Raw genomic sequence first — 27,881 nt, forward strand, 5'->3', positions numbered from 1 at the left:
TAATTTTACTATATTTTTTATTATTTTTTATGTATATTTTTAATTCTATATTGCTAAATAACAATTAAACAATACAAATACATTTAGTAAAATAATAACTTTATATACTAATTGCACAGAATAAATAAAATAAATGAGCATTTATTAATGACATTGGTTGTGATTATAATGTGATACATGTATATCTTTGTTCACATACAAGGGACATATGTTAAGGAACATGTTCAATGCACTTATTTATTTACATGGTACTTTTAAGAATATGCCAAACTTACAAAAATTCTTCACCAACTGTGTAAAATAATGGAAGGAATTTTTCTATAAATTACTGACCAACTGAAACAAATTCCTTCTTTTAAACACTTGCCTGTTCTAATTAAGACCTATTTTGGTTGAATATTTTAATAATCAAAATAAAATTTCCTGTTTTTGTATCTGTGGTAAATTTCATGTAACAAAGTTGTTGATGTTTAAAAAGATTTAACCACAGACTGAACCACAATGTTGAAATATCTTCATATAAATGTTGTAGGCTCAACAAAAATGTATAGTAATTTAGTTAATTTTTCATACTATGAAAATTCTTGCAAATATATCTTAATTTTCAAACAATAGATTTTGACATTTGGATGTATATCAATTATTACCCTTGAAAATGAAGGTATTGTCATAACTTGTTATTAATTCAAATGTTTAAAAGCATATAAAAATGATAAATAAAAAGACTTGTTCATGGTACTTACAATGTTATAATGTCTTTGCATTGTTTTGGCAAAATGTTTGTTGCATTTAATAATTAGACGGATTAAATTCAGGTAAGTACAATTAATGTGCACAAACATATACAATCATGTTAATAGAGTTTTACTTCATGCAATAAAATCTGATATTGAAAATAATCAGTTAATTCAGCAATCTAATCCATATTTGACAATGTAATTGCAGTAAACCTGAGGATGTAAATATAAAAATCAAGACTCAGTTTAACATTGTTACTTCAGCATACTTTGGGCACAGTTAACCAACATTATTATGGTGGCCATTTGTTTTTGTGTTTAGCCCATATCTAGCCAACTTCACAATAATTTAGTTTGATAATTCTAATTCTGCAGATATTTAGTTTTGTGATTGTTTTAATTTTGCTGATGCTTTCATAAAGGGGAAAATGAACTTTGACAAATTGTCATTGGCATTGATTTATATTTCCATGACTTTACTACTTGAAGCGATCACACAAGTATACCAGCTGATATCAACAATGACAAAGCATATCAGTTAGCATAAATACAATTTACTTATACGGTTTTTATGTTTTTGAGTTGCGGTCATATTGCTGAATACTCAACATCTTCATCTATTTATATCAAACTTTTTTATATTCATTTCTAGATAATTTCTTCATTAATACTATATTTGTTTTGTTAAAAATGCTGAAATACACCTTACAGAAAACTCCACCTTTACATGAGCCTGTATATAGTTCTTAAAAGACACCGGAATATCACAAGATTTTCTTTGATTTCATGTTCAATCTTATATTTATTGTTTTGAACAACAATAAAGATATGGTCCCATAAGTCCAAAATGTATGTTTACAAAAATAAGAAATTATCAATTATATTGACAACTTGCAAAAACTAAGTTTTGTTCAATATTTTGATCAAATATTATTATATAAAAACATATTTGATTTAAAATACATGTAGTGGTTCTATGTATCTGTCAATAACTATGCTAAACAATAACCCTATTATACTTGAGCTTTATCTCAATTTAGAGGTTAGAGAGCCAAACCTACTAGCAATATTAGTCATTTTATTTTGTTCTAATTAATTCTAGAATACACTTTTTAAACAATTATTTCTCTAATCAGTTAAAAATACTGTTATTAAGCTTAAAATACTTTAAAGACAAAAACATAAACCAAGTGAGCATTATATCTGTATATCTTTGAGCTCTTCAGTAACTTTTGAGATTCATTTTAAAATTAATTTAATTTGCTGCTGAACAAAATTACTTGTATCAAGGCCTTACAGGAGTCGTAGCTGTAAACAAAAATTCACCTATTTTACTCAAGTCCAACAATGTACAGCGCATGAACTCACTATAATGCATCAGCATTTTAATTGTATACAAGACAAGATGCCATTGACCAACCATCACAATGAGATTGACTTGCAAGCCAATAACACATCAGCAATGTTTTTAAGCTTATTTTGACATAATTCTGACTGCTAATAGTGACATATTTATTAAAAGTTCTGGCTTCATTAATGTTTGAAACATATTTTATTTTTGTGTTTAAATTGTATACCCCTTTAATAATAAATGAATGGGGAACATGCCCATGGGACACACATGATGCCCCTGCTAGCAACTAACATTATAAAGGGACATAACTCTAGAACAAGAGTTACGCTACCCAAATTGAGTATTGCAGTAATAAGCATTGTGTATAAGATTAATAACATTTGGTTGAGGTAATCTTAAGTCGGAGAACAAAAACCAATTTAAGGACGTACAACAGTAAAATTGATTGCCCTCATCTTTACAACACGGCATAAAAATCACATTCCTCTTGTATGTTTTCATTTACAAAAAGAAAGGGAGATTAAATTTGGTTATATAAATTGCATCAAACTGACTAGAATTTGTCTTTGTTTGTAGGTAACCTGACTTCACAATGAAGGAAACAGCTAAATTTATCAAACAGAAACAATCTTTGGTTATATACATTGTAGGAACAAACTATTATTAACGTTGAAACAAGTGATCAATTAAGCAAGGCAAGAAAGCATTCAAACCATTTCAGCACTACTCCCAGTTTCCACATTAACTTAAAAACTAAAATCTACTTGTAAATTCCCATTTAAAATAATTTATCTATTGTCCTTTATTCTTAAAAAAAATATAATACGGCTGCTATACAGATAAGAAACTTGATGGTCCAGTCAATTATAAATAAATTAAACATTTGCGATTGACATCTTGCTTAGATCATTATTTTTTTCTTCAAGTTATCAATGTTATCAAGGTTTTCATGGAATGCTTGAATTCTGAACAGGTCAACATTGTCATAAAAATAATGCACATTGCGTATTGTTACTGTTAAAATAAAATCATAATTCACACATAAATAATATAAGCATATGTTTGATTAAAAATAAATTTAACATTCCTAGTTCACACAACTTTCTTGTTTAACAAGCTAAATCTACACCATGGACACGGTCACAGGACACCCTAAAGAGATCAAGATTGTCTGACAGTACAAATAGCATTCAAAGATATTCTATAGTACCTGGACAAATATGACACATAATTGGACACAATTACAGAAACTATGGGACCTAGCAACCAATGGACACACATGGATTGACAAATCACATCATACAGGGGAAATATTACTTTTACTTGAGTTTGCAGATACAATATACCGGTAATGAACATTTTGATAAATACCTAGGAAATATTTTAAATTTTTGTCAAAGGTTTAATGATAACTTCTTGAAACTGATTTTGAATGCAAAAACAAGTGACAAAAATATGCTGTCAATTTTAATTAAAAATAGAAAAAATATTAATATGTTTCTTTCATGGTCCCAAAACAAACTTTTCAGTAAAACGAACTAATTAAAAATTCAGGCTTCTCTTTAATCAGATTAAAAATTTAATGTATTAAAAATTAACCAATATAACCATTGTTCATTGTGCATCCATCAATATTCTTTATTAAAAACAATTTAAAAATTAAAATGAATACACATGGAATGTTTATATAAACTCCCTAAGTAAATAATTTCATACACGACTAACAACCAAATTGATGTATAAAATGTAACATGAATATAAACAAAGAAACCTATTTTAACAGCTTTTATAGTCCATCTAGATTCAATGTATTATTACAACAGAAATAAATAATTTTTAAATTAATTTCAGATTTTTTATTTTTCATACCGCATGGTGGTTTCATCTTTGAAAAAATTAAAAATAAATGATCCTTTTTCTTCCTTCTTCAAACTTTGGGATCATTTTCATAAAAACATCATTGAACAATACATTTATAAGTACAATACACATAAACATGTAACACAATACACTTAAGGTAATGGATTTATTGAAACAAAAATACTGACCCTCAAAAACATAAAATGTCTTCCATTTTAAATACATTAGCACTATATCTGAACAGTTTTAAACTGTTATTTTGTAGGATTTTGTAAATTACGAATTATCAAAATGCGTAGTGAATGATTGATTACACACAATATGATTGTAAAGTCTGTTAAATACAAATGCTTTATCATATACAATGATGTCAGAATTAATGATTACACTGTTCCTAATTAACTCACTTAATTTTAAACTGTACCTGTAACACAAAATAAATATGCTATAGACTTGTTATTCAGATACTGCAGAAATGTAAGGCCAAATAAAAATATATTTGTGGTTCCAGTTACACTACCTACCCTACTTTTAAGTCTTAAAAATAGCCTACCCTAAAGATTTTATTGTCATTTTTCATTAAGCACTGTTTAAGTCAGAATGATGCTACCATGGACTCGAAATGTAAAAAAATAACCATGAAAAAAAAATTCCCTACCCACCTACCCTAACATTTTATAGATGTAACTGGAAACACATATACTACTTTATTTAGCCTGAGGCAATCCTTTTTAAGAAAATATATGGTTTCAACTTATATAAAATTCTTCTTTAAAATTTTTCATTTTTGCTAAATATTTCATGTTATTATCAACCTCAATTTTCTGTATATATGTTAAAAACCATGAATGTATAAAAGAATTGGACAAGCTCCATTGCTAAAACTTAACAATAAACAGCATGCCCAAAAATGTATTTTAAATCATTTTAACATGTTCAAACTTATGTGAACAATTTTTTAACATTGAATTGCTTGTCAAATCCTGAAGTTATCTGTTTTAATTAGAATTAGAACAGTTTTTTCTTTAAATTATCAAAGTGTAACAAACCAACATAAAACTTAAAATAAACAAACACAACCTGCATCAAATCATTCATCTTTCGTTCCTGTATTGATGTATGAACTAAATGACCATGTTCTCCTACTATCACGTTGGAATAACATTAGAAATCGGTTATAAATTTCTGTACGCACTTTTACTGTGAATTTGTCAGTCAAACATAAAGTTGTTAGTGCAGCAAACAGAGCATCACAGGCTAAAATAATATACAAGTTACCAAGCCACTCCATACTACCAAAGTTACCAATCAAATTAAAATTTGTAAGACCTACAAAATAAAATACAATTCATTTTAACACTTAATAACACTGGACCATTCATATACTAGAAGAGAACTATGTTTCTTTGTGTATATAAATCAAACACCTTTTCAAATAATTAAAAAATGTTTTGTTTTAAATTATAGAGTACAAAATGTTTGTCTACCTTTAAAGCATCAGTAAATAACCTGTAATTTTCACCTTATAATATAATATAATATTTTCACAAATTTACTTTCTTTATTCTTATAGTCACAGATAATTTTACCATTAAAGTGATATCAGTTTAAGTCATAAAATGTTAAATGTAGTTTTAAAGTCATACCTAACATTCTAGAGAGAATTGGTAATGCTGAACTGAGTACGAGCAATACAACACAGTTTCCTATGATTTTGACCATGGACGTATCATGTGGGACTGGACGTAATCTTTTGAAGAATGGCAAGCTATAAAATCCTACCACAGATGCACACATAACATACCTTTGTATAGTTAAGGATTTAATTTCATAGTCTGTGAATAAACTTAAAGTTGTATTTTTTTAACACAAGTATCCCATATCTCATTTTATACAGTTAAACTTTTTTTTTGAAGCATATATGAAATATGCACTCTCTAAATAACAATATCCTTTCCCTTATCATTTTAGCATAAAATCATCTAGATCCATTTAAAGACATTAATTTTTGGTTACAGTATATTGTTGTTTCTTTTTTTAAAATACATTTACCCATAACTATTGAATTAAAATTCAATTCCCATTCATTTTGTTTATGCCTTTTCTCTTCCTTTTTCATCACATTGTGGAAGTATAAGTATTTATAAAACTTGTGAACATACCCTGTATGTTGGTACCAATATAAAGGATACAAAATTAAAACAATTTCTAAGGTAGCTCCAACTGACCCTAATGTGGACAGAGAAGAGATCCCCAATACAACTGTTTCCTGAAAATATAAAGATCATATGTTATAGAATTAAATAACAATTTAAAACTACATCTAAGTCATATACAGTCAATTAAGAAATTATTGTGAGGTTTTTATTATGATGAATAATGCAAATTTAGTGATTATCGCAATAATAAGAACTCACATTCATATATCTGAGACAAATATCTGCATCAATATTTTTCAAAACTGGCAAAAATTAATCACACATTTTTGTCCAGTCTTCAAAAAAAACAATAATAAATGCGCAAAATAATTACTGAATTTATAGAATTCAAATTCTTTATATAAAAATACAAATTTTATTTTTCAATGTGTATGTCCATATCATTGAAAGTTGCTTTTATTTATGTATGTGATGAATTTAGAAACCATTTTGTCAAACCTAATCTAACATCAGCCTCCTTTTTCCTTTCATCAATTAATAAGAGCAAACAAAAGACACTAAAAAAAAGCACTAATTTTGTAATCATTTATAGAATAACTAATGAATAACTAATCGAAGAATTCAAATAGAGAAAAATATTCAACGAGTGACCGAACAACACATTAATTCAGGAATGCACAGAGTGCATGAGTTAATTGTCAGTGTTGTTTTGTCACGAGTTGAATATTTTTCGATATTTGAATTCTTTAATTAGTTATTCTTTTTATTAAAATGGCTTTTTTTAAAGAAATTAATGTAAAACATGAAAGGAACTATATCTTTTTTCTACGCATTCACAATTTGTTTTGATCCGCCGTTATTGACATATTGACAACGCCTATTGTTGTATGACGTCAAAGAGTGAAATAATCATGTTTATTTCACATGTGAAATAATTGGTTTTTATTTAACTGAAAAATCAATGTAATTCATTGCAACCAATGTAATAATTATAATTACCATCTTGAACAGCAACATAAAGGAAGAAAACTCATATAGCAATAGCTAATAGAGGTAATAGATAGTAATGTGTGCCATACCATGTTTTAAATAGTTCAAATTGATGATATAACTTGTATTTTATGCAGAAGTTGATCCAGATAGCAATACTATGATCAAATAGTTAGTTTTCCTTGGAAATTGTCAATATTTCTGACCTAACCGTTTTAGCAATGCTAATCTCATATACATTTTTTTTTAAATGCTGCATTTTTATATAAGTAAATAAGAATATAGACCTTACCTTAGCACCGACAGGTAATGCTTTTATACCAACTAACAATTCAAAAAAGTTGTGGGCAACCATAAGTAAACATAATACCTGTAAAGAAACAAAGAATCATGGTAGTTATCAACTTAGTATAAATAGTAACATATTTAGGCACAGACTGATAATTTGTAGAAACCTGAAATAGTTTGTTAAAAAGTTAAAAGGAAAGTTGATTTCAGAAATCTTTCATCCTTATTTTTGTGATAAGACATTAGTTATACTCAGAGAGAAGTTGCAGAGGGTACAATGTTTTAACCTGTCCATCAGTCTGTCTGTTATCAGTTTGTTGTGCCATATCCTCTTCAAGCTTGGACAAATGTTTTCACTCATTGAAACCATAGATGAGTTTTATTATCAGAAAAATCTCAAATGAGTAATCTTTTGATTGGGAAGGGGGCATGTAAAAATACCCATATTAATTGTTGTCAACATTTTATCACTTTTTTTGTTAAATTCCCTTCAAATTTTGGCGAAAGTTTAAACTCATCACTGGAAATCTACCGAACAAAATGAAGTCATTCTGTTCAATTGTAATGGAGACCTGTTTGATGAAAGATTTAAAGTTCATTTAACATATCGAAAACTTGCCGTATACCTGTCCTTATGGAAGTATTTATATTTTAATCAGCTGGTTATGATATGGCATTTCTTATATTTCACTCTTAAAACAGACCCCCATCACATGGTGTGATATCAAAATGCTATATAATAACATCTTATGATTGCCTTAGAGTTATATACTTACTGTTAAAACTAATAACAACAACATAACTAAAGGATAACCCAGGTTTCTTCTCCAAGGTGATACTTTCTTTTTCTTCTCTGGAATAAAATTAGTAACAAATTAAAATTCTGGTGCATTTCCCTTCTTGATAAATAATCTAATTTCAGTATAAGTGACGCTACTGCAGTTCGTACTTGATCTGAGTTTGGTGGTAACAAGCACTGTGTATTTGATTGAGGCAAACTAAAGTTAGAGAAAGAAAACCAATTTCTGGATGTACAGATGTATGGGAGAACAAAAAGACTGATAAGGGTAAAACTTAATGCTACATGTGCTACAGCAAGGACATTAACTTTTCTCGAATATCCTACAAAAGACATATGCAGTACATGATTGGATATTATGATATTTTTTTTTTAATTAACTAGATATAATATGTGGCAAGCTAAACTTCCTTTTTATCCTTGCTTTTCTGTAAAATTTGATAAATTAATAAATTTCTTCCAGCTTTATTGAAGAATCTGAAGACAAAATAAACAATATTCTTACCTAAAACAGAGATAGTATTCTGAACATCAAGTAACTGTTGCTGTAGTAAGTCTGGGCTAGTATGTCCATTAGCAATCTTCCCAGGAACTGATAAAGAAAAAGAGTATGATTGTAAATTAATTCTGATCAAAAATATTGCCTCAATGCAAAAACTATAGTATGAACATGACAACTTTTAAAATGCCAATCTAAATACACAAAATAATAAAGTTGTCCATTATCAGGGTTCTTTACCAAAGTCCTTTTTGCCTAGACTTTTTGAAACTATATGTTGTGAGTTAAAACAAAATAAAGGAAACAGTAAGGTTGCACTCGAGGTAAAAAATAAAAGTAAACACGTTAGAATTTATTTTTTGTGATTTTGAATAAGTCAACACCATCAAAATGAGGTCAAAGCAGGGCTTTCAAAACGGTCATACATTCCGGACATTTGTATAATGTCCGGTAAAAGTCCAGCTGGGCAAAGCATGAAACGGTCATCTACTTTTTAGTTTTCAAGGCTTTTTCGGTCATTTTAACATAAATCACTATCTTTTTGACCCAACCTTTTGCCTTTAACATACACACATTTCTGGTCATAAAAGTGACATGATGATTAATTACTATCAAAACAACCCCTACTTCAATACTTTATCAACATGATTTGATGAAAAATTTAAAAAGGTTTTAAATGAAAAATCGTCAGAACTACGTTGTATGAACAAGAACACGTGTGCGCATGTGCACAGGTGGGAAATTTAATTATGCATCCTACATTTCTTCAAAAATGATAAAATTATCATTGATACCTGTATCTAACCTTCAATTCAAGCATTTTGTTGAAGAAATAAAGTGGGAAGAGCTTCTTCACTTAGTCGTGCTTTGTAAACGTACACGGATTTTACATATCCGTTTATGGTCCATGTTTTACCATTGTCAAGTCAACATCCGGTTTAGGAAAACGTGATTTTAAAAACAAGAGTAAAGTTTTTGACAATGTCATTTTGCACAAATAAAGAGTCTAAGGCAGATATGAGCATGCTGATGTGCACACTTTGAATGATGCACTGCCAATTCAACAGTTTTCATCCAAATATCAAATTCATATCAAAGTAAAGTTTAAATTCGTTTTTTTTTAATTTAATGTCAATCATTGGAATGGCCATCTGATTACCATAATTGCCTTTTGTGACTTAGTCTTAAGGGATTTAAAAAAATCGGGATCAGATATAAAATGTCTGGCTGGCTTGAATTTTTTTTAAAAGCCCTGGGTCAAAGACAATGGACATACGACAGATGGAAAATTCATAACATCTTTCAAATGATCGTAGATTGTTTATTTATTTCTATTGAAAGAAATGAAAAAGCCAAAGATTTACAAACACAGGTTATTCCAGGTAAAAATATTCGAAATTTTTGAAATTTAATCATTTGCATGAGAGACTCACGCTCAAAGCGCGAGGGTTGTCGGGTATGCTATGCCGAACTTCCTGCAACAGAAGTCACAGGCTTGACAAAGAGTCACAGGAATAAAGTTAAACTTTAGCATTCTGCAAAATTACATCCCTTTTCTTAATTAGTAAAAAAGGATTATTGTAAGAACAGCACCTCTCTTGAAATGAAAGACTACATACCATCAAAATCATTAAGAGTTGACCTTCTTTTCATGCGAGTAGAAAATGTATTCCTTACATAAAAGATATCTAAAATAAACTAAGTAAGTTATTTGAGTTATGTACACTAACTTGATCTCATGTTAATAATTTCCTCAACAATTTTTCATGTGTAACATATTAAGTTTGTGTGTTTGTTTTTTATTGTTTTCATTTTTTAACAACAGAATGACCCATGATTGTAAATAAAATAATGTAGTTAAAGTTGTTTTCAATGTAAACATACATGACATGTTGACATGGATGGGACCAAGTTCATCATTTCAAATCTTAAATACATTGTATAAGTAAAACCTTAAAGGTTGCATTTCTGTAAATATAGACAATGCAATCTCCCATAGGAACTCCTATGCAGCTAAAACTGTGACTTTTTTACTAATGAAGTTTTGTGAAAAATTATATCCTAGAATAGAAAGTTGATAAGCACTACTATTTTATTCAAAGGTCAAAACATAGGGCTGTGCAGCTATTTTCAACATTTATATGCCCTGAACTTGCTAAAGTTTAAACTTATACTAAAATTTTGTACTACCCCTACCTTTACTTTTTGCCTACTTCAGAATTCATTTTTCATCACAATTGTATGATTTTATACTTGTAACAGTCCCAAGTTATGTCTCTATGAGTTAAAACAAATATCAAATCAGGGAACCAGTACGCCAACAAATCAAATTATCTATGAATATTATATATCTCCCCAAAATAGGTGTGGCTCTGTATTTACAAAGTGCAACCTATATTTATATCTAAACAAAGTAGATGCTATGAATGATAAAAAATGGTATGAGAAACAGCTGTATTTACAAAGTGCAAACTATATATATCTAAACAAAGAAGGTGCTATGAATGATAAACAAATATATTTCTGAAAAGAAAATCATTGACCTACATTTGATTATGAGAAAGAAAGAAATATGGATGGCTGTGGACACTACACACTGGCTGCTTTTTCTAACAAATCTACATGCTAGTATACATTGTATACATTGTATAAATCAATTAGAGAAAGAAAAAACATGAGATTTTGAAAAAAGAAAAAGAAATTAAATTTTTTGGACTAAGAAATAAAAAAAATCACTGAGTTACAGACACTACAAAAATAATCTGAAGATATTACTAGAGGTTCTAAAGAGCCAGTGTCGCTCATCTTGGCCTATGTGCATATTCAACAAAGGCCACTCACCAACATAGTTGACGAGAATAAAATTAATGACAAAAATCTCTGTTTTGTTGATCTTGTATTGCTGATCATTTCGTCTGTTTAGTTCCTTTCTATCTTGTTTAGTATTTGCTCAAAACACAAAAGAGGGTAAATTAAAGAACCTTAGTGAGCACGCTCACATACCCCACATCCCCACATTGTCATTGGAGAAATTAAATAAGTATAAGAAAAAAAAATTGTATAAGAAAAAATACTGAATAATAATTTCCTGTCAATATACACATCTACATAGTATGTCCTTATTATCTACAAAATTTCATGTGTTTTTAGAGGAGTTGAGATGACAAACTGTTGCAGAAGTACATTGAAGCAAATAAGTTCAAAGGGGCATAACTCCTAGAAATAAAAATTAAATCGTAATTTCCTGTTGATATGCACATCTACGTAGTATGTACTTATTATCTGAAAAGGTTTCGTGAAATTCTGTTGTGTGGTTTGAGAGGAGTTGCGATGACAAACTGTTGCAGTAGTACATTAAAGAAAATAAGTTCAAAGGGGCGTAACTCCTAGAAAAAAAATTGAATCGCAATTTCCCGTCGATCTGCACAACTACATAGTATGTCCTTTTTATCTGAAAAGGTTTCATGAAATTCTGTTGTGTCTTTTCAGAGGAGTTGAGATGACAAACTGTTGCAGAAGTACATTGAAGCAAATAAGTTCAAAGGGGCATAACTCCTAGAAAAAAAATTGAATCGTAATTTCCTGTTAATATGCACATCTACGTAGTATGTACTTATTATCTGAAAAGGTTTTGTGAAATTCTGTTGTGTGGTTTGAGAGGAGTTGCGATGACAAACTGTTGCAGTATTACATTAAAGTAAATAAGTTCAAAGGGGCGTAACTCCTAGAAAAAAAATTGAATCGCAATTTCCCGTCGATATGCACAACTACATAGTATGTCCTTATTATCTGAAAAGGTTTCGTGAAATTCTGTTGTGTGGTTTGAGAGGAGTTGCGATGACAAACTGTTGCAGTAGTACATTAAAGTAAATAAGTTCAAAGGGGCGTAACTCCTAGAAAAAAAATTGAATCGCAATTTCCCGTCGATATGCACAACTACATAGTATGTCCTTATTATCTGAAAAGGTTTCGTGAAATTCTGTTGTGTGGTTTTAGAGGAGTTGCGATGACAAACTGTTGCAGTAGTACATTAAAGTAAATAAGTTCAAAGGGGCGTAACTCCTAGAAAAAAAATTGAATCGCAATTTCCCGTCGATATGCACAACTACATAGTATGTCCTTATTATCTGAAAAGGTTTCGTGAAATTCTGTTGTGTGGTTTGAGAGGAGTTGCGATGACAAACTGTTGCAGTAGTACATTAAAGTAAATAAGTTCAAAGGGGCGTAACTCCTAGAAAAAAAATTGAATCGCAATTTCCTGTCGATATGCACAACTACATAGTATGTCCTTATTATCTGAAAAGGTTTCGTGAAATTCTGTTGTGTGGTTTGAGAGGAGTTGCGATGACAAGAAACAGGACTGACGGACGGACTGACGGGTCAAAAACATTATACCCTTCGCAACTTCGTTGCGTGGGGTATAAAAACAAATCCTTATTTAAGGGGCTGGGATATCACTCCTATAAAGATTGACAGTCTACTACCTATATCAGCGAAATGTAACTTGTTACAAGATCTTGTCTTACTGGTCATTTTTCTGATTTGAGTGTCTAGTCATCAATTATAATTTTATCATGTAAGGCAAAACCCCCCCAAAAAATAAAATTTAAAAGGCAATAATTCCAAAGAGACATCTACAATTTCCTCTATATTGTCTTAATTGTAGATCTTGTCTTGCTGATTAATTTTGCTTTTTCAAGTTTTTATCTATCATACATATTTTTTAAGATATCAGGCAAAAATATGATAAAAATCATCATCAAAGGCAATAACTCTAATATAATAAAAGTCAGCTGACAATATCAACAATGCAAAGATATTTGTAGAACTTGTCAGCTGACTTTTATTTTCAAATTAATGTCTCTTTGTATCGATTATAGATTTTAAGATAATAGGCAAAAATGAAAAACTAAAGCTCTCAAGAGTCTGTGTCGCTCAACTGACTCTACTTTGATTTAAAAAATCATGTAATCATAACAGATACCCAAATAATGACTGAGGCAAAATATTTCACAATCATGATTATAAGGCATTATCTTTGTTCACATGTTCTGAAAACAATACTTTTTCTGTCTTAAGTTTCAAAACTAACCATGCATATGGTTTCCCAGGTTGATTCTTCTGCGTATATCTTCTTCTTGTAATTGCACTGCATATAAATCGTCCTCTATATCTCGTAAAAACTGAAAGTAAGCCAATAATGCATTCATTAAATTCTACTAGCTAAAAAAAATATTAATAATTGCCATAATTCTCAGGTTTAAAAGAAAAGACATAGATCTGATATCTCTCTGAATATGAATTTTTCTAATGGTGTCTGTTTAGTCCAGGTTTAAAACCAATGTTACATGTTTATCAAAAAGAAATAAACGAGATGATACATTTAACCAATGTAAATTGTGCGACCCAAAAGTGAGTTCTGTTCTACAACTGTAAAAGCAACAGTGGTCTATGATATTCTTTCAGAGAAATGTTACAGATAATATAAGAGGCACAGTTGTAAGCATTCTATTCATATGTTTTACTAGAACTAGTATCACACTTTAGGCAGCTAACATGTGAAAGTTCCTATTTTTTATTGGTTTTAAGAATATTACCTACATGCATTTGAATAAACTTTAACATGTTTAAATTACACATCCTCTTTATGTAATTGAATCTTTATTGACAAAAAAAATTGTCACCCAGATTGTGAGTATTTAACATACCTGAGGTTTAACAACCAATTGTCCTATCACAGTAAAAAGTATGGCAAAACCATTTGGTGTACATACTGAAAAATTATTGTAAAATTGTAATAAATTATGTAAAATCTTACTTCTTAATGTTTTATATATAGATATAAACAGTCTTTAGACTGTAAGTCTGTTACATACCAATAATTGTGGATTCATTAACATTTGCCGGTTACCAATTTTCTTGGATTTCTGTTGAAGTGTTCTATGCAAAGTCGGGGAATTACATGGTTGGAACATAAACTTTATATCTACACAACATATCTAGAAATACTTTGTAGTTTATCTGATTATATCATATAATTATAAAGGGACAAACCTGAAGAACAGTTCAAGTGATGCCACCCAAATTTGTACTTGATATGAGTTTTGTGGTAATGAGTATTGTGTATAAATTTCAAAGTAAGAGAAAGGAAATGAAAATTTCAGCAATTTTCCCATTTGTTAAGGGGCATAGTTCTAGAACAGTAAAAGTGACACCACCAAAATTCAAACTTGATCTGTATTTTGTAGTAATAAGCAATGTGTGTAAGTTTCATAAAATTGGTTGAGGATAACTTAAGTTAGAGAATGGAATACATATAACTCAAGTTTTACTTTATTTTAAATAATCATCCAGGAATCTCCAGAATACTTGAGTTCAATAATTTATGTCAATTTTCTATTTTTAATTAGTAATTTTGTTTTAATAATAAACATACACAATCAAAGGTGAATGATCGTGTCTTGTGTAATATCCACACTATTGATAAGGCAATAACTAATCTATATAAGGTGAATGATCATGTCTTGCGTAATATCCACACTATTGATAAGGCAATAACTAATCTATATAAGGTGAATGATCGTGTCTTGTGTAATATCCACACTATTGATAAGGCAATAACTAATCTATATAAGGTGAATGATCATGTCTTGCGTAATATCCACACTATTGATAAGACAATAACTAATCTATATAAGCAAGATATATATATAGTAAATTACTAATTAACCTGTTCTGTTAATGTAGAAGACAAACCAAGAGATTATTGCAGTGTCAACATTTTGATTTTCATAAGTTTAAAATGATATCAAATACTTACACAATAAAACAATGACACCTAGAAATGATATGAATGAATACAAATATGGTAAATATATGTTCCAAACATCTGAAAAAAAAATGAAAAAAAATCACAAGTTAGCATAATACAATATTGAAACTTGATAAATCTGTATGTTAGAATGTATTTTTTTTTCATAATTTGTTAACAGAATCTTGTCATCGCTTAAACCATTTTTATAGCATTTTCACTGGTATACTATGTTTCATCTTAATATAAGATGGATGCAGTTATTATTCACATATATATCTTGTTTGTGTGTTTTTGCATTCTAAACACAAGATATAATAATGGTCATCTCCACCTTTTCATCCTGCTTCTCACACTTTTACTTTACATGAAATCTTTGTTGCATAGGTTCAGCAACCAACAATCTAACACTTTCACATCTATACATGTAGAGTGTTTTCCTTGACGTACTTATTCATGGTCCTTTTTTCATTTCAAATATCAGTTTAAAAGAAAATTACTATCTTACCAAACAATGTTTCTTTGCTATGATCATCTTCATTAAACATGGCAGTTGCTACCCATGCAAGTCCAATGACAACTATTGTCAACAAACATAAAATAATGATGGTTTCATACACTCTCCCTAAAAGTCCCTGAAAGTATCAGACAAAATAAATCAATGCATAATGGATTACATTTGGATTCATCAATGTAGCAGCTGTTGGTATTATATTGAGCAATACCCTTTTCCGTGTTTTGTCACAAGGATGATGTCCAATAATTTAAATATATACCATTGAAGACCTGTTGGTGACCTTCTGCTGTTGTCTGCTCTATGGTCGGGTTGTTGTCTCTTTGGCACATTCCCCATTTCCATTCTCAATTTTATAATATTATTAGAGAGACATTGATATACTATTTACAGAGCCTAACTGATGAATTTATGCCCAGGAAAATAGACATAATCACCAATACTATGAAGTTACAGGAGTGATAGTATATCTGTGTTATAGTCTACAGATTGATAACATCTGTATAATTACCTTGCGAGATCCTACAAAACCTTCTGATTCTGTGAACTATCTGTATAATTACCTTGCGAAATCCTACAAAACCTTCTGATTCTGTGAACTATCTGTATAATTACCTTGCGAGATCCTACAAAACCTTCTGATTCTGTGAACAAGTAACCAAATGGCATGAAGATGAATAATGTCAGATTGGAAAAAAGAAACACATGGTTCCATAGTCCTACAAAAGATAAGTAAAACTTTAAAATACTTCTAAAATTAAATTATTCCGAAAATTTTGACAATAAGGTAACAAAGTTTACATTGTGAAAAACTGTTCAACAACTTAACGTAATAACTTTAAGGATAATTTACAATGTATAAGTGAACTGTTCAACCACTTAACGTAAAAACTTTTAGAATAATTTACCATGTATAAGTGAACTGTTCAACAACTTAACGTAATAGCTTTTAGGATAATTTACCATGTAAAAGTGAACAGTTCAACCACTTGATGTTATAACTTTTAGGATAATTTACCATGTACAGGTATAAGTGAACTGTTCAACCACTTAACGTAATAGCTTTTAGGATAATTTACCATGTAAAAGTGAACAGTTCAACCACTTGACGTTATAACTTTTAGGATAATTTACCATGTAAAAGTGAACAGTTCAACAACTTAACGTTATAACTTTTAGGATAATTTACCATGTACAAAAAAAATGTATAAGTGAACTGTTCAACCACTTAACGTAATAGCTTTTAGGATAATTTACCATGTAAAAGTGAACTGTTCAACAACTTAACGTTATAACTTTTAGGATAATTTACCATGTATAAAAGAACTGTTCAACAACTTAACGTTATAGCTTTTAGGATAATTTACCAGGTATAAGTGAACTGTTCAACCACTTAACGTTATAACTTTTAGGATAATTTACCATGTATAAGTGAACTGTTCAACCACTTAACGTAATAGCTTTTAGGATAATTTACCATGTAAAAGTAAACTGTTCAACAACTTAACGTTAAAACTTTTAGGATAATTTATCATGTATAAAAGAACTGTTCAACAACTTAATGTAATAGCTTTTAGAATAATTTACCATGTAAAAGTGAACTGTTCAACCACTTAACATAATAGCTTTTAGGATAATTTACCAGGTATAAGTGAACTATTCAATCACTTAACGTTAAAACTCTTAGGATAATTTACCATGTATAAGTGAACTGTTCAACCACTTCACATAATAGCTTTTCGGATAATTTACCATGTAAAAGTGAACTGTTCAACAACTTAACATTATAACTTTAGGATAATTTACCATGTGTTACAGTATAAGTGAACTGTTCAACAACATAACGTAATAGCTTTTAGGATAATTTACCATGTAAAAGTGAACTGTTCAACAACTTAACGTAATAGCTTTTAGGATAATTTACCAGGTATAAGTGAACTGTTCAACCACTTAACGTTATAACTTTTAGGATAATTTACCATGTATAAGTGAACTGTTCAACAACTTAACGTAATTGCTTTTAGGATAATTTACCATGTAAAAGTGAACTATTTAACCACTTAACGTAATAACTTTTGGGGTAATTTACCATGTATAAGTGAACTGTTCAACAACTTAACGTAATAGCTTTTAGGATAATTTACCAGGTATAAGTGAACTGTTCAACAACTTAACGTTATAACTTTTAGGATAATTTACCATGTATAAGTGAACTGTTCGACCACTTTACGTAATAACTTTTAGGATAATTTACCATGTATAAGTGAACTGTTCAACCACTTAACTTAATAACTTTTAGGATAATTTACCACGTATGAGTGAACTGTTCAACCACTTAACTTAATAACTTTAAGGATAATTTACCATGTATAAGTGAACTGTTCAACCACTTTTCGTAAAAACTTTTAGGATAATTTACCATGTATAAGTGAACTGTTCAACCACTTAACGTAATAACTTTTAGGATAGAGTAGTAAGACTTCATTGGATACGATAGAGATTGGTAGAAGTAACGCAGCACCAGCTGATACTGCCAAGGTAAAAGTACATAGCCATAACCTGAAATATATAGTAATCAGCTGATAGTACATAGGTATAACCTGGAACATATAACAATCTTTGTCAATCTCTTTCTTTTATGTGTTCTCACACAAATGTACTTTATAGTATAAGGTATCATGTTTCATATACACAAAGTTCGATCTTAATTCCTTCTGCTGTTCTATTCAAGAATTTCCAAATGTAATGACTAATGGAACGTCAAATGATTCCAGTGATAACCTTGCCATTCATTGGCCTATTAATTTGATACAACTAGAAAGTAGCATCTTGAAAACAGAGATATTTCTTAAAGGGATAATTCGCGATTTTTCACTTTTCATCTTATTATGTTCATAATACCATAAAAAACATATTCACCAAGTTTTATTTTGATATGAAATCTAATAAAGAAGAAAATTGGGAATTATTAATTTTATTTTTTGAAACTTCCTGACTTATGTGACGTAGTTTAAGTCTTTGATGCATGCCGGGAGTGAAAATATCTCATTTAAGTCTTGTTCGTTAACCATCTAATAACGCGATTTAAAGCGCATCGACGACTTTTGGTGTAGCTATTAACCAACGAAAAATAAGTGATAGCCATGCAACTTTTAAAATAAGATCGTGTGGATTTTTTAAAACGAATTTTAATAATAAAAGTAAATCATACAATAGAACATTTTTATGATTTTTTTTCTAAAAATACTTTCTAAAAACAAACATACGAAACTGACATGATCGATAGTGTATTAAAAATACATGTTTGTATTCTGACCTTTTTGCTTCATTCCAGCAATCATTTTCACTTGCTTGTACGGTGGAAACAATAAAATGTGTATTGTTTTGTGACACCTAAAGAATGTGGAATGCGTAGTTTAACTCAAGGTAATTAAAAGATTAGCATTATGTAATTCTAATCTTTTGATCCTCATTCAGTGAAATCTAGGCGTCACGGTTCACTGGCATTTCAGGTGTGAACAACATTTCGTATCAATTATAAACGGGAGTCAGACAAAGTTTCAGACACATGAATGTAAAAAAAAAAAAATTAAAATTAATTAACGGGAATAATAAGATCGCACAATAACTGGATATCTGTTGTATATTTTTATATTTTGCATAAGATCACTTTTAATGAATTATGACTTTTGATTACTTTAGTAACGATAAAATACTGAATTATTTTAATTGAAGAATTTATAAATAAAAATAGCCTTCTAAACACGAGTTTATGAACTAAAAATTGTACTATTTCAAATTAGGAACGGCAGCCTTAAATATTTCAAACAGATCATTAACAATTGCAATTATATAATTTAGTCCATCCAAAGTGATCTTTAATTACCTATTTAGGAATTAAACTGCTCATCAAAATATTTTAAATCTCACAACACATGAATACTTCAGATATTTGAAAAAAGATGTTTTAAAAAATTGACAGGAAATTAAAGGATCTAATTGGAATGGAATCAACAAATTACGAACAGATATGCTTTTCAAGTGTGAAAAACATCAACAAAATTTATACATAATCGGGAATGTCCTTCTTAAAATACTCTTTGTCTCACACCGTAACTATATATAATACTTTAGCTATTTGACCAACGATGTATTAAAAAAAATTGAACGAATTAAATGTCATCTTTCCCTATTTTTTAATGTAATTATAAGTCTGTTTCAACTGGCAAGAATACCACTAAAACGGACAAGCAGTTTATTCTTTAAATTGCTGTCATTGAATATCAAGAGAGAAAATAAATCCCGAAATTGATTTGAAACTTTGATACTCTATAGTTTTCCTGGAAAATATTCACATCCCTCGGTATTAGTGTACTTCCAGTTGCGTATATATTACATGCATGTCGGAACAATTGTGATGATGGTGAATTTCTTCCTTTTTTCGAGAACAATCTAATTGATATATAAATGTCCATAACTTCGATGAGCCAAATAAAGTTATATATCGACCTGTATTTAAATCTCTTCTTCTTTTGATATACTATAGTCTATCGTCATTTGATGATTACATACTGTTGGCATACGTGGACTTGTCATTTTACAAAACTTTTACCCAATTTACGCAAAATGTATGTTTCTTTCTTATGTTCTATGTATACATGTATATGTTTTAATTTGCTCTATAGGTCCGTAACTTATAATCCAGGCGTATATACGAATGGTCGACAAGTGCGTACATTTTTTAAATCAATATTTCTGACCTTCACCATTGACAACGAGTATATATTACATTTTACCAAATTTACCCTAGGAAAAAATACGTATACAGATTTTTATTTCATCAAATCTGTTTGGTTTTTTTTTGGTATTACAATGTATTTATATTTTTATAAATAATTTTCTTTTCACCAGAAATGTTATTCATAAACAAGCGTATGAGTTTAGTAATATCACTTTCGGACACGCAAGATAGAGATGTATATTATACACCAAATAGTTCGAAATGGAAAGTTATAAGTTATCGGCCGTGTACACTGATCAATACACTAAGAAGTGAAACGATGCATGAATTTGCAAACTCGACAGGAAATCGCTTGAATACCTGGACGTGTCACCTCACACCCCCTACAATATCTTTGGGAGTAATACCTTTAGCCATGCGGGTGATCAGTGGAGCGAAGATCCTAATTTATTTGAATAAAGTTTATTACATAAAAATATTATGAACTAATTAGATTTCCGAAAACAATTCAAGTTTCACGGAAGACTTATTTATGATTTGAAATTTTGACTTTTTCACTTTTAAATTCCTATATTATCAGTCTAAAAATAACAGATCATGGTTATTTAAAAAAAAAAAGAAGAAAATTTTCCGAATCAAGTTAGTTAACTAGTCGGATAAAACAACCGTACGATTGACGAGATATCGACACGCAATTACGACTACATCGGGTTACTGTAGTTTTGGTCCTTAGACATATCGTGACTGCAAATCGGAGAAGGTGACAAAATGGCTGACCGCAGAGAATTGATACTCTAAATTTAAAATCGATGGTGATCTCTTATCTAGCAGAATAAAACTTTAATATCTATGAATTTGAGCATTTTTATACAGAATAAACATAATATCAATTTTTGATTTTTTTGCGAAGTTTCCCTTTAATGAAAAATTCACAATATTTTATTGTTTTGCACATATATTTTTGTGGATCTATACTATATCTTTTCAGTTTTCTTTTTAAAAGTCTGTTAAATATATAAACCAACTTTGACATAAATCATTGCATTGGCGATTTCTCACTTTAGTACATTTTGTACATATACTTACGAAATTCTAAATACTATTGCATCTTCCTCTCCTACAAAATATGAATAATATTTGTAAAACTACAAAAAGAATAATATATAAAACTAGAACAAACCCGTGATATCACGGGTCCGTGACTGAATTAAAGTATATAACTATGCGCAAGCCTTATTTTAGTATTAGTATTGTCATCTGATAAAGTCATGTCGATTATAAGATACACAGTTTTTCTCTGCTTTCAAGTCTTTCTGTTTGAACCTGTTGAACTGGAACTTATCAGTTATTGGTAATATTAATTATTTGGAAAACAAAAGGTCCTGGAATGGAGTATTTTTTAATCAACAGCATTGTCCTTTATAAGTTATAAATAAAGTTGAATTCTTTGCTTTGCTGTTTTACGTCATGCCCACTAACAAATTGAAAACTGTACCTTTACGCCTTATTTTTAGTCCAGATTTTTATATTCGTATTGTTATCTTAGAAAGTCTTACTGATTAAAATACTACAATAGGTAACAATTTGACAATTTAGTAGTGTCAACCCTGTGGTTATGACCCGTGTATATAGCGTATTAGTCCTGAATACAACGTTTGGTGGTGTGCCTGTCAGATGCGGAACGTACAGATAAGGTAATAGGTAACAGGTGAATATACTATTGGTATCGGTAGCGGACTCGACCCGGAACTTCTTAATTATTGGCAATATTAATTACGTGGAAAACAAAAGGGCCTGGAGTGGTGTAATTTTTAATCTACACCTTTGTACTATATTAGTTATATATAAAGTTGAATTCTGTGATTCGTCGTTTTTACGTGATGACGGCTGACAAATTATAAGATACACAGTTTTCTCTGCTTTCAAGTCTTTCTGTTTGAACCCGTTGAACTGGAACTTATCAGTTATTGGTAATATTAATTATTTGGAAAACAAAAGGTCCTGGAATGGAGTATTTTTTAATCAACAGCATTGTCCTATATAAGTTATAAATAAAGTTGAATTCTTTGCTTTGCTGTTTTACGTCATGCCCACTAACAAATTGAAAACTGTACCTATACGCCTTATTTTTAGTCCAGATTTTTAGTATTCGTATTGTTATCTTAGAAAGTCTTACTGATTAAAATACTACAATAGGTAACAATTTGACAATTTAGTAGTGTCAACCCTGTGGTTATGACCCGTGTATATAGCATATTAGTCCTGAATACAACGTTTGGTGGTGCGCCTGTCAGATGCGAAACGTACAGATAAGGTAATAGGTAACAGGTAAATAAACTATTGGTATCAGTAGCGGACTCGACCCGGAACTTCTTAATTATTGGCAATATTAATTACGTGGAAAACAAAAGGGCCTGGAGTGGTGTAATTTTTAATCTACACCTTTGTACTATATTAGTTATATATAAAGTTGAATTCTGTGATTCGTCGTTTTTACGTGATGACGGCTGACAAATTGGACCTTGTAATTTTAGTATTATAGATACCAACAAAAGAATTATGCACCAAAGTTAAATATAGTGCTAATTTGTCATGTACAATATATGTACATATTTTGTGACAGACAGACATGTTACCAATAACCATCTTTGAAAATTGTAAAATAAAAATAGTCATAATTGACCTTAGTTATTGGAAGGTTCAATTCTTTTATGTCACTAGTTAAAAGGTCAAGTTCACAGCAGCTTTTATAACTAGAGGCTCAGCCTCTTAAGAGCCTGTGTCGCTCACCTTGGTCTATGTGCATATTAATCACAGACGGATGGATTCATGACAAAATTGTGTTTTGGTGATGGTGATGTGTTTGTAGATTTTACTTAACTGAACATTCTTGCTTCTTACAATCATCTCAATTTATAACAAACTTGGCCATTTAGTAACAGAGGAAAATATTTTGTTGAAATTTACAAATATTTACAAAATTTACAAAATTATTAAAAATTGACTATAAAGGGCAATAACTCCTTAAGGGGTCAACAGCCTTTTTGGTCATGTTGACTTATTTGTGGATCTTACTTTGCTGAACATTATTGCTGTTTACAGTTTATCTCTATCTATAATAATATTCAAGATAATAACCAAAAACAGCAAAATTTCCTTCAAAATTTTCAATTTAGGGGCAGCAACCCAACAAACAGGTGTCAGATTCATCTGAAAATTTCAGGGCAGATAGATCTTGACTTGCAAAACAATTTATCCCCATGTCTGAATTGCTTTTAATACTTTGGTTTCAGAGTTGTAAGCCAAAATCTACATTTTACCACTATGTTCTATTTTTAGCCATGGTGGCCATCTTGGTTGGTTGCCTGGGTCACTGCACTTTTAAACTAGATACCTCAATGATGATTAAGGCCAAGTATAGTTCAATTTGGAACAGTAGTTTTAGAGAAGAATTTTGTAAAAGATTAGAAAAAAATAAGAAAAATTGGTAAAAAAATTACTATAAAGAGCAATAACTCCTAAAGGGGTCAACTGACCATTTTAGTCATACTAACTTATTTGTAGATCTTTCTGTGCTGAACATTATTGCTGTTTACAGTTTATCTCTATCTATAATAATATTCAAGATAATAGCCAAAAAACGGTACAATTTCCTGAAATTGCCAATTAAGGGGCAGCAACCCAACAACCAGTTGTCCGATTCTTCTGAAAATTTCAGGGCAGATAGATCTTTACCTGATAAACAATTTGACCCCCCATGTCAGATTTTCTCTAAACGCTTTGGTTTCAGAGTTATAAGCCAAATTCTACATTTTACCCCTGTTCTATTTTTAGCCATGACGGCCATCTTGGTTGGTTGGCCGGGTCACGCCACACATTTTTTAAACTAGATACCCCAATGATGATTGTGGCCAAGTTTGGTTTGATTTGGCCCAGTAGTTTCAGAGGAGAAGATTTTTGTAAAAGCTAACGACGACAGACGCAAAGTGATGAGAAAAGCTCACTTGGCCCTTCGGGCTAGGTGAGTTAAAAATATGATTGAAATGTAGGCATCTTGTAGATACAAAATGTACATAAATATGTTTAGAATTTATTCATAATACTTTATTTTCATTTCTTCGTTATACTGTGTGACTGCAAATCTGTTGGTATGCATTGCTTAAATGAATTCCTGGTAATGCAATTAAAAGACCTTGGCCTCAAGTTATTTTTAACTAAATAAGGGTCTTTGACACTTCTGCATCTACATGTACATGATCTAGACACTTGAGTTGTTTAAAAAAGTTGGAATTCCATTTGGCATGTTTGTTTTAGTCACTACTTATAAATATACCTGCATACATCTCATCATTGTCTGTTTTTCTCTTAAAATAACACAGGACCACATATGAACTCACATACAACAGAATAAATAACAACAGGAAAATCTGGAAGAAAAACAATCAAATTATACATGTTATATGAAAATGTATAATTTATATCTGAAGAGTTCAAGACATACTATTTCTAATTACAGGCTTCTTAAATAATTTAACACAATATCTCATGAGTAGCAAAATATGTCAGAGTGTGAATAATTTCAAACCTAAATGTTAATGAAAATTAAGGAACATGCTGGAAAGATATCCCTACTATGACATGAAGGCAATGCTTTATAACATACCAATTTAAATGCTCTTGTTTAAAACATTTTCCAAACTGCCTTTCATGTATATATGTCTGTCAAGGTGTTTTTTTGTGCCTCAAAAGGCTGCTGTGCTGTCTCATGGTGTCAACTGTTCTCTAAAATTTTGAATTGTTTGACATGCTACCACAACTTGTTCTGTACACCTTATGGCTATTTGAAACTCTGTCCCGCTTGAACTTTTGACGTCATACAATCACTTTTCCATTATGGGGACATATATTTTCTATTATGACGTCAACATTTTACGAGATCTTTTGTGATGTCCAGTAAAGCAGATAAATTGTTTTGGATTATTATACTTTGAAAAATGACCTTTTGTAACTTTCTTTTGAGGTAGATATTTTCTGAAATGATTGGGCATTGTTCTGATATCACTGTTCAGTACTAGTGGAACTAATTTCACAGGAAATATGTTCTAGGAGAACTTTTTTCACAGACAATTTCTATATAATATGTTCCATCTATATGAAATAAGTTTCACACTTTACCTGGTGAAATAAGTTCTGGGTTGGTGAAATTTGTTCCTTACCTAGTGAAATAAGTTCTACGTTTGTGAGATTTGTTCCTTACCTGGTGAAATAAGTTCTGGATTTGTGAGATTTGTTCCTCACCTGGTGAAATAAGTTCCTTGTCTATGAAATATGTTCCACTGGTTAAACAAGTTATCTTGTAAACTGAGCACTTGTCATGCTTGTTATCAGTGAGTTTAAAGTCATTATAAAAGTGTGTATTATATTGATAAGGTAATAAATAAAAAGTGTACACATCCAATTTGGATCATGTGGAGTAAAGCAAAAGTTTAATATATAACATACTCAATTAATAATACTAAAAATGACACTTATGAACCAGGAAAGAGTAGAATAAGAAAAAAATAATAAAAGTCATTCCGAAAAATCATGAAAATAGTTAAACATGATAAAGATGAACATTTGTACTTTTTTAAAAAGGACAAAGTGACTGATCAATTATATTAAAAGACATATAGAAACAAAAGACACATTCTTTAAAAACTGTGCAATGACCATAGTTAAGTACATGTATGATTAGAACACCCATGACGGATCAACAAGAAACATGGAGGTGGAATACCACATATATATAAACATAAATACAAATTATGAAACATCATCATCGCTTTTATTTCTTATCTTCTTCCTACAGTCATGCCTTCAATTGCAAATGTACCCCATGCAAGCACAGTACTTATTTTCTGTGAAATATGTTCGAGCAGAACATTTTCACTGATTTCTATGAAATATGTTCGAGCAGAACATTTTCACTGATTTCTATGAAATACCCGGTACCTTTGTTCAAAACTAATATCACACAAACTTATTTCACTTTTTTTTTTAAATTTTAATATTGGAACAAAACTCATAGTGCTGTGATTTTTGTTCCAGAACTTATTTCACACTTGGTTAAAATATTAGTTCCGGAACAAATTTTATAGTGCTGGAACATATTTCCTATGATATTTGTTCCGGCGGAACAAATGTCACGCCGGAACGAATTTTTTGTTACATTTACGTTTCATAACGTTACATATAACAGGCAGCACACATCTGTACCATTTCTAGTTTATTTTAGTTTTTCTGTTATGAGTGGATCTAATACTTGACCACAGACAATCATTATGACTCTCTTTGCCTTCTGAGATTTGAGATCAGAGCATTTTTTTTTTTTTTTACAAACTTGCAAAATTTTAATAGTAATTACTAATATGTTGCAAAAGCGAGACATATCAATCATCTGTGGTTAATGTTTTTTGGACATCAACAACTTTGTCAAAACTACTTGTATATATTCAAAGTTTACCCATGCTACTGTACATATATGAACATATGTATGTACGTAGTGTAAGTATACACCTTATCGCTGATCCCGGCCGCTTGAACTTTTGACGCATACAACAATCACTTTTCCATTGTGGCGTCAGATATTTTGCTTTAAGACGTCAAAATTTTACGGGAACCTGTGTGATATCCAGTAACGGCAGTCAAATAGCGATAAGGTGTATAGAGTAATTTAAATCATGTAGATTCTTGGTATAATTTACTCAGAAAGGAATAATTTTATTATAAAACGTTAAAGGGAGGTAATTATTTTTCTTCGAAATAATAGCACGTTAAAGCTATTACATGTTGAACAACCAGTTCAAATTTATACATCAGTTGATACTGTATCGCTATTAGCGTCATTCATTCGAAAGCGCAGAAGAAAAAAGTTTTTTCTTAGTCCCCGGATACTTACAATAACCTCTCGAACTGCATTGTGGAATGTTTGTTCCCTCAGATCAACATCTACATCTTCTGACATATTTTATACAAGTAAAAAGGTAAAAGGTCTTAGTTCACGCCTTATTTTCATGCTCTTTGATGCGAAACATTGTTTTCATTCCGCAATTTTTTTTTGTTTAATTACCCGTCATGCATTGTTAGC

The 27,881-nt window shown here is 30.1% G+C and overlaps 1 protein-coding gene across 5 annotated transcripts; it reads right to left on the reverse strand.

Moving 5' to 3' along the window:
- On the reverse strand, positions 1–27,881 carry LOC143064330 (limb region 1 protein homolog). Of its 5 annotated transcripts, XM_076237086.1 has the most exons (16): positions 27,693–27,881; positions 25,086–25,179; positions 21,839–21,869; positions 18,431–18,570; positions 16,627–16,730; positions 16,006–16,132; positions 15,507–15,575; positions 14,395–14,459; positions 13,779–13,869; positions 10,306–10,374; positions 8,693–8,779; positions 8,165–8,241; positions 7,393–7,470; positions 6,144–6,220; positions 5,598–5,755; positions 1–5,280 (listed from the first exon to the last, which is right to left on the reverse strand). In XM_076237086.1, exons 1-16 carry the CDS (start codon positions 27,756–27,758, stop codon positions 5,042–5,044), a joined length of 1,572 nt encoding a protein of 523 aa, XP_076093201.1. In that variant the 5' UTR covers positions 27,759–27,881; the 3' UTR covers positions 1–5,041. The 5 variants fall into 5 exon arrangements, with proteins under 5 accessions (XP_076093201.1, XP_076093202.1, XP_076093204.1 ...); XM_076237087.1 differs by lacking the exon at positions 10,306–10,374 and having other exon boundaries at positions 27,693–27,879; XM_076237089.1 differs by lacking the exons at positions 21,839–21,869; positions 25,086–25,179; positions 27,693–27,881 and having other exon boundaries at positions 18,376–18,514.

This window comes from Mytilus galloprovincialis, chromosome 2 (assembly GCF_965363235.1).
Source record: "Mytilus galloprovincialis chromosome 2, xbMytGall1.hap1.1, whole genome shotgun sequence".
NCBI classification, from domain to species: Eukaryota; Metazoa; Mollusca; class Bivalvia; order Mytilida; family Mytilidae; genus Mytilus; species Mytilus galloprovincialis.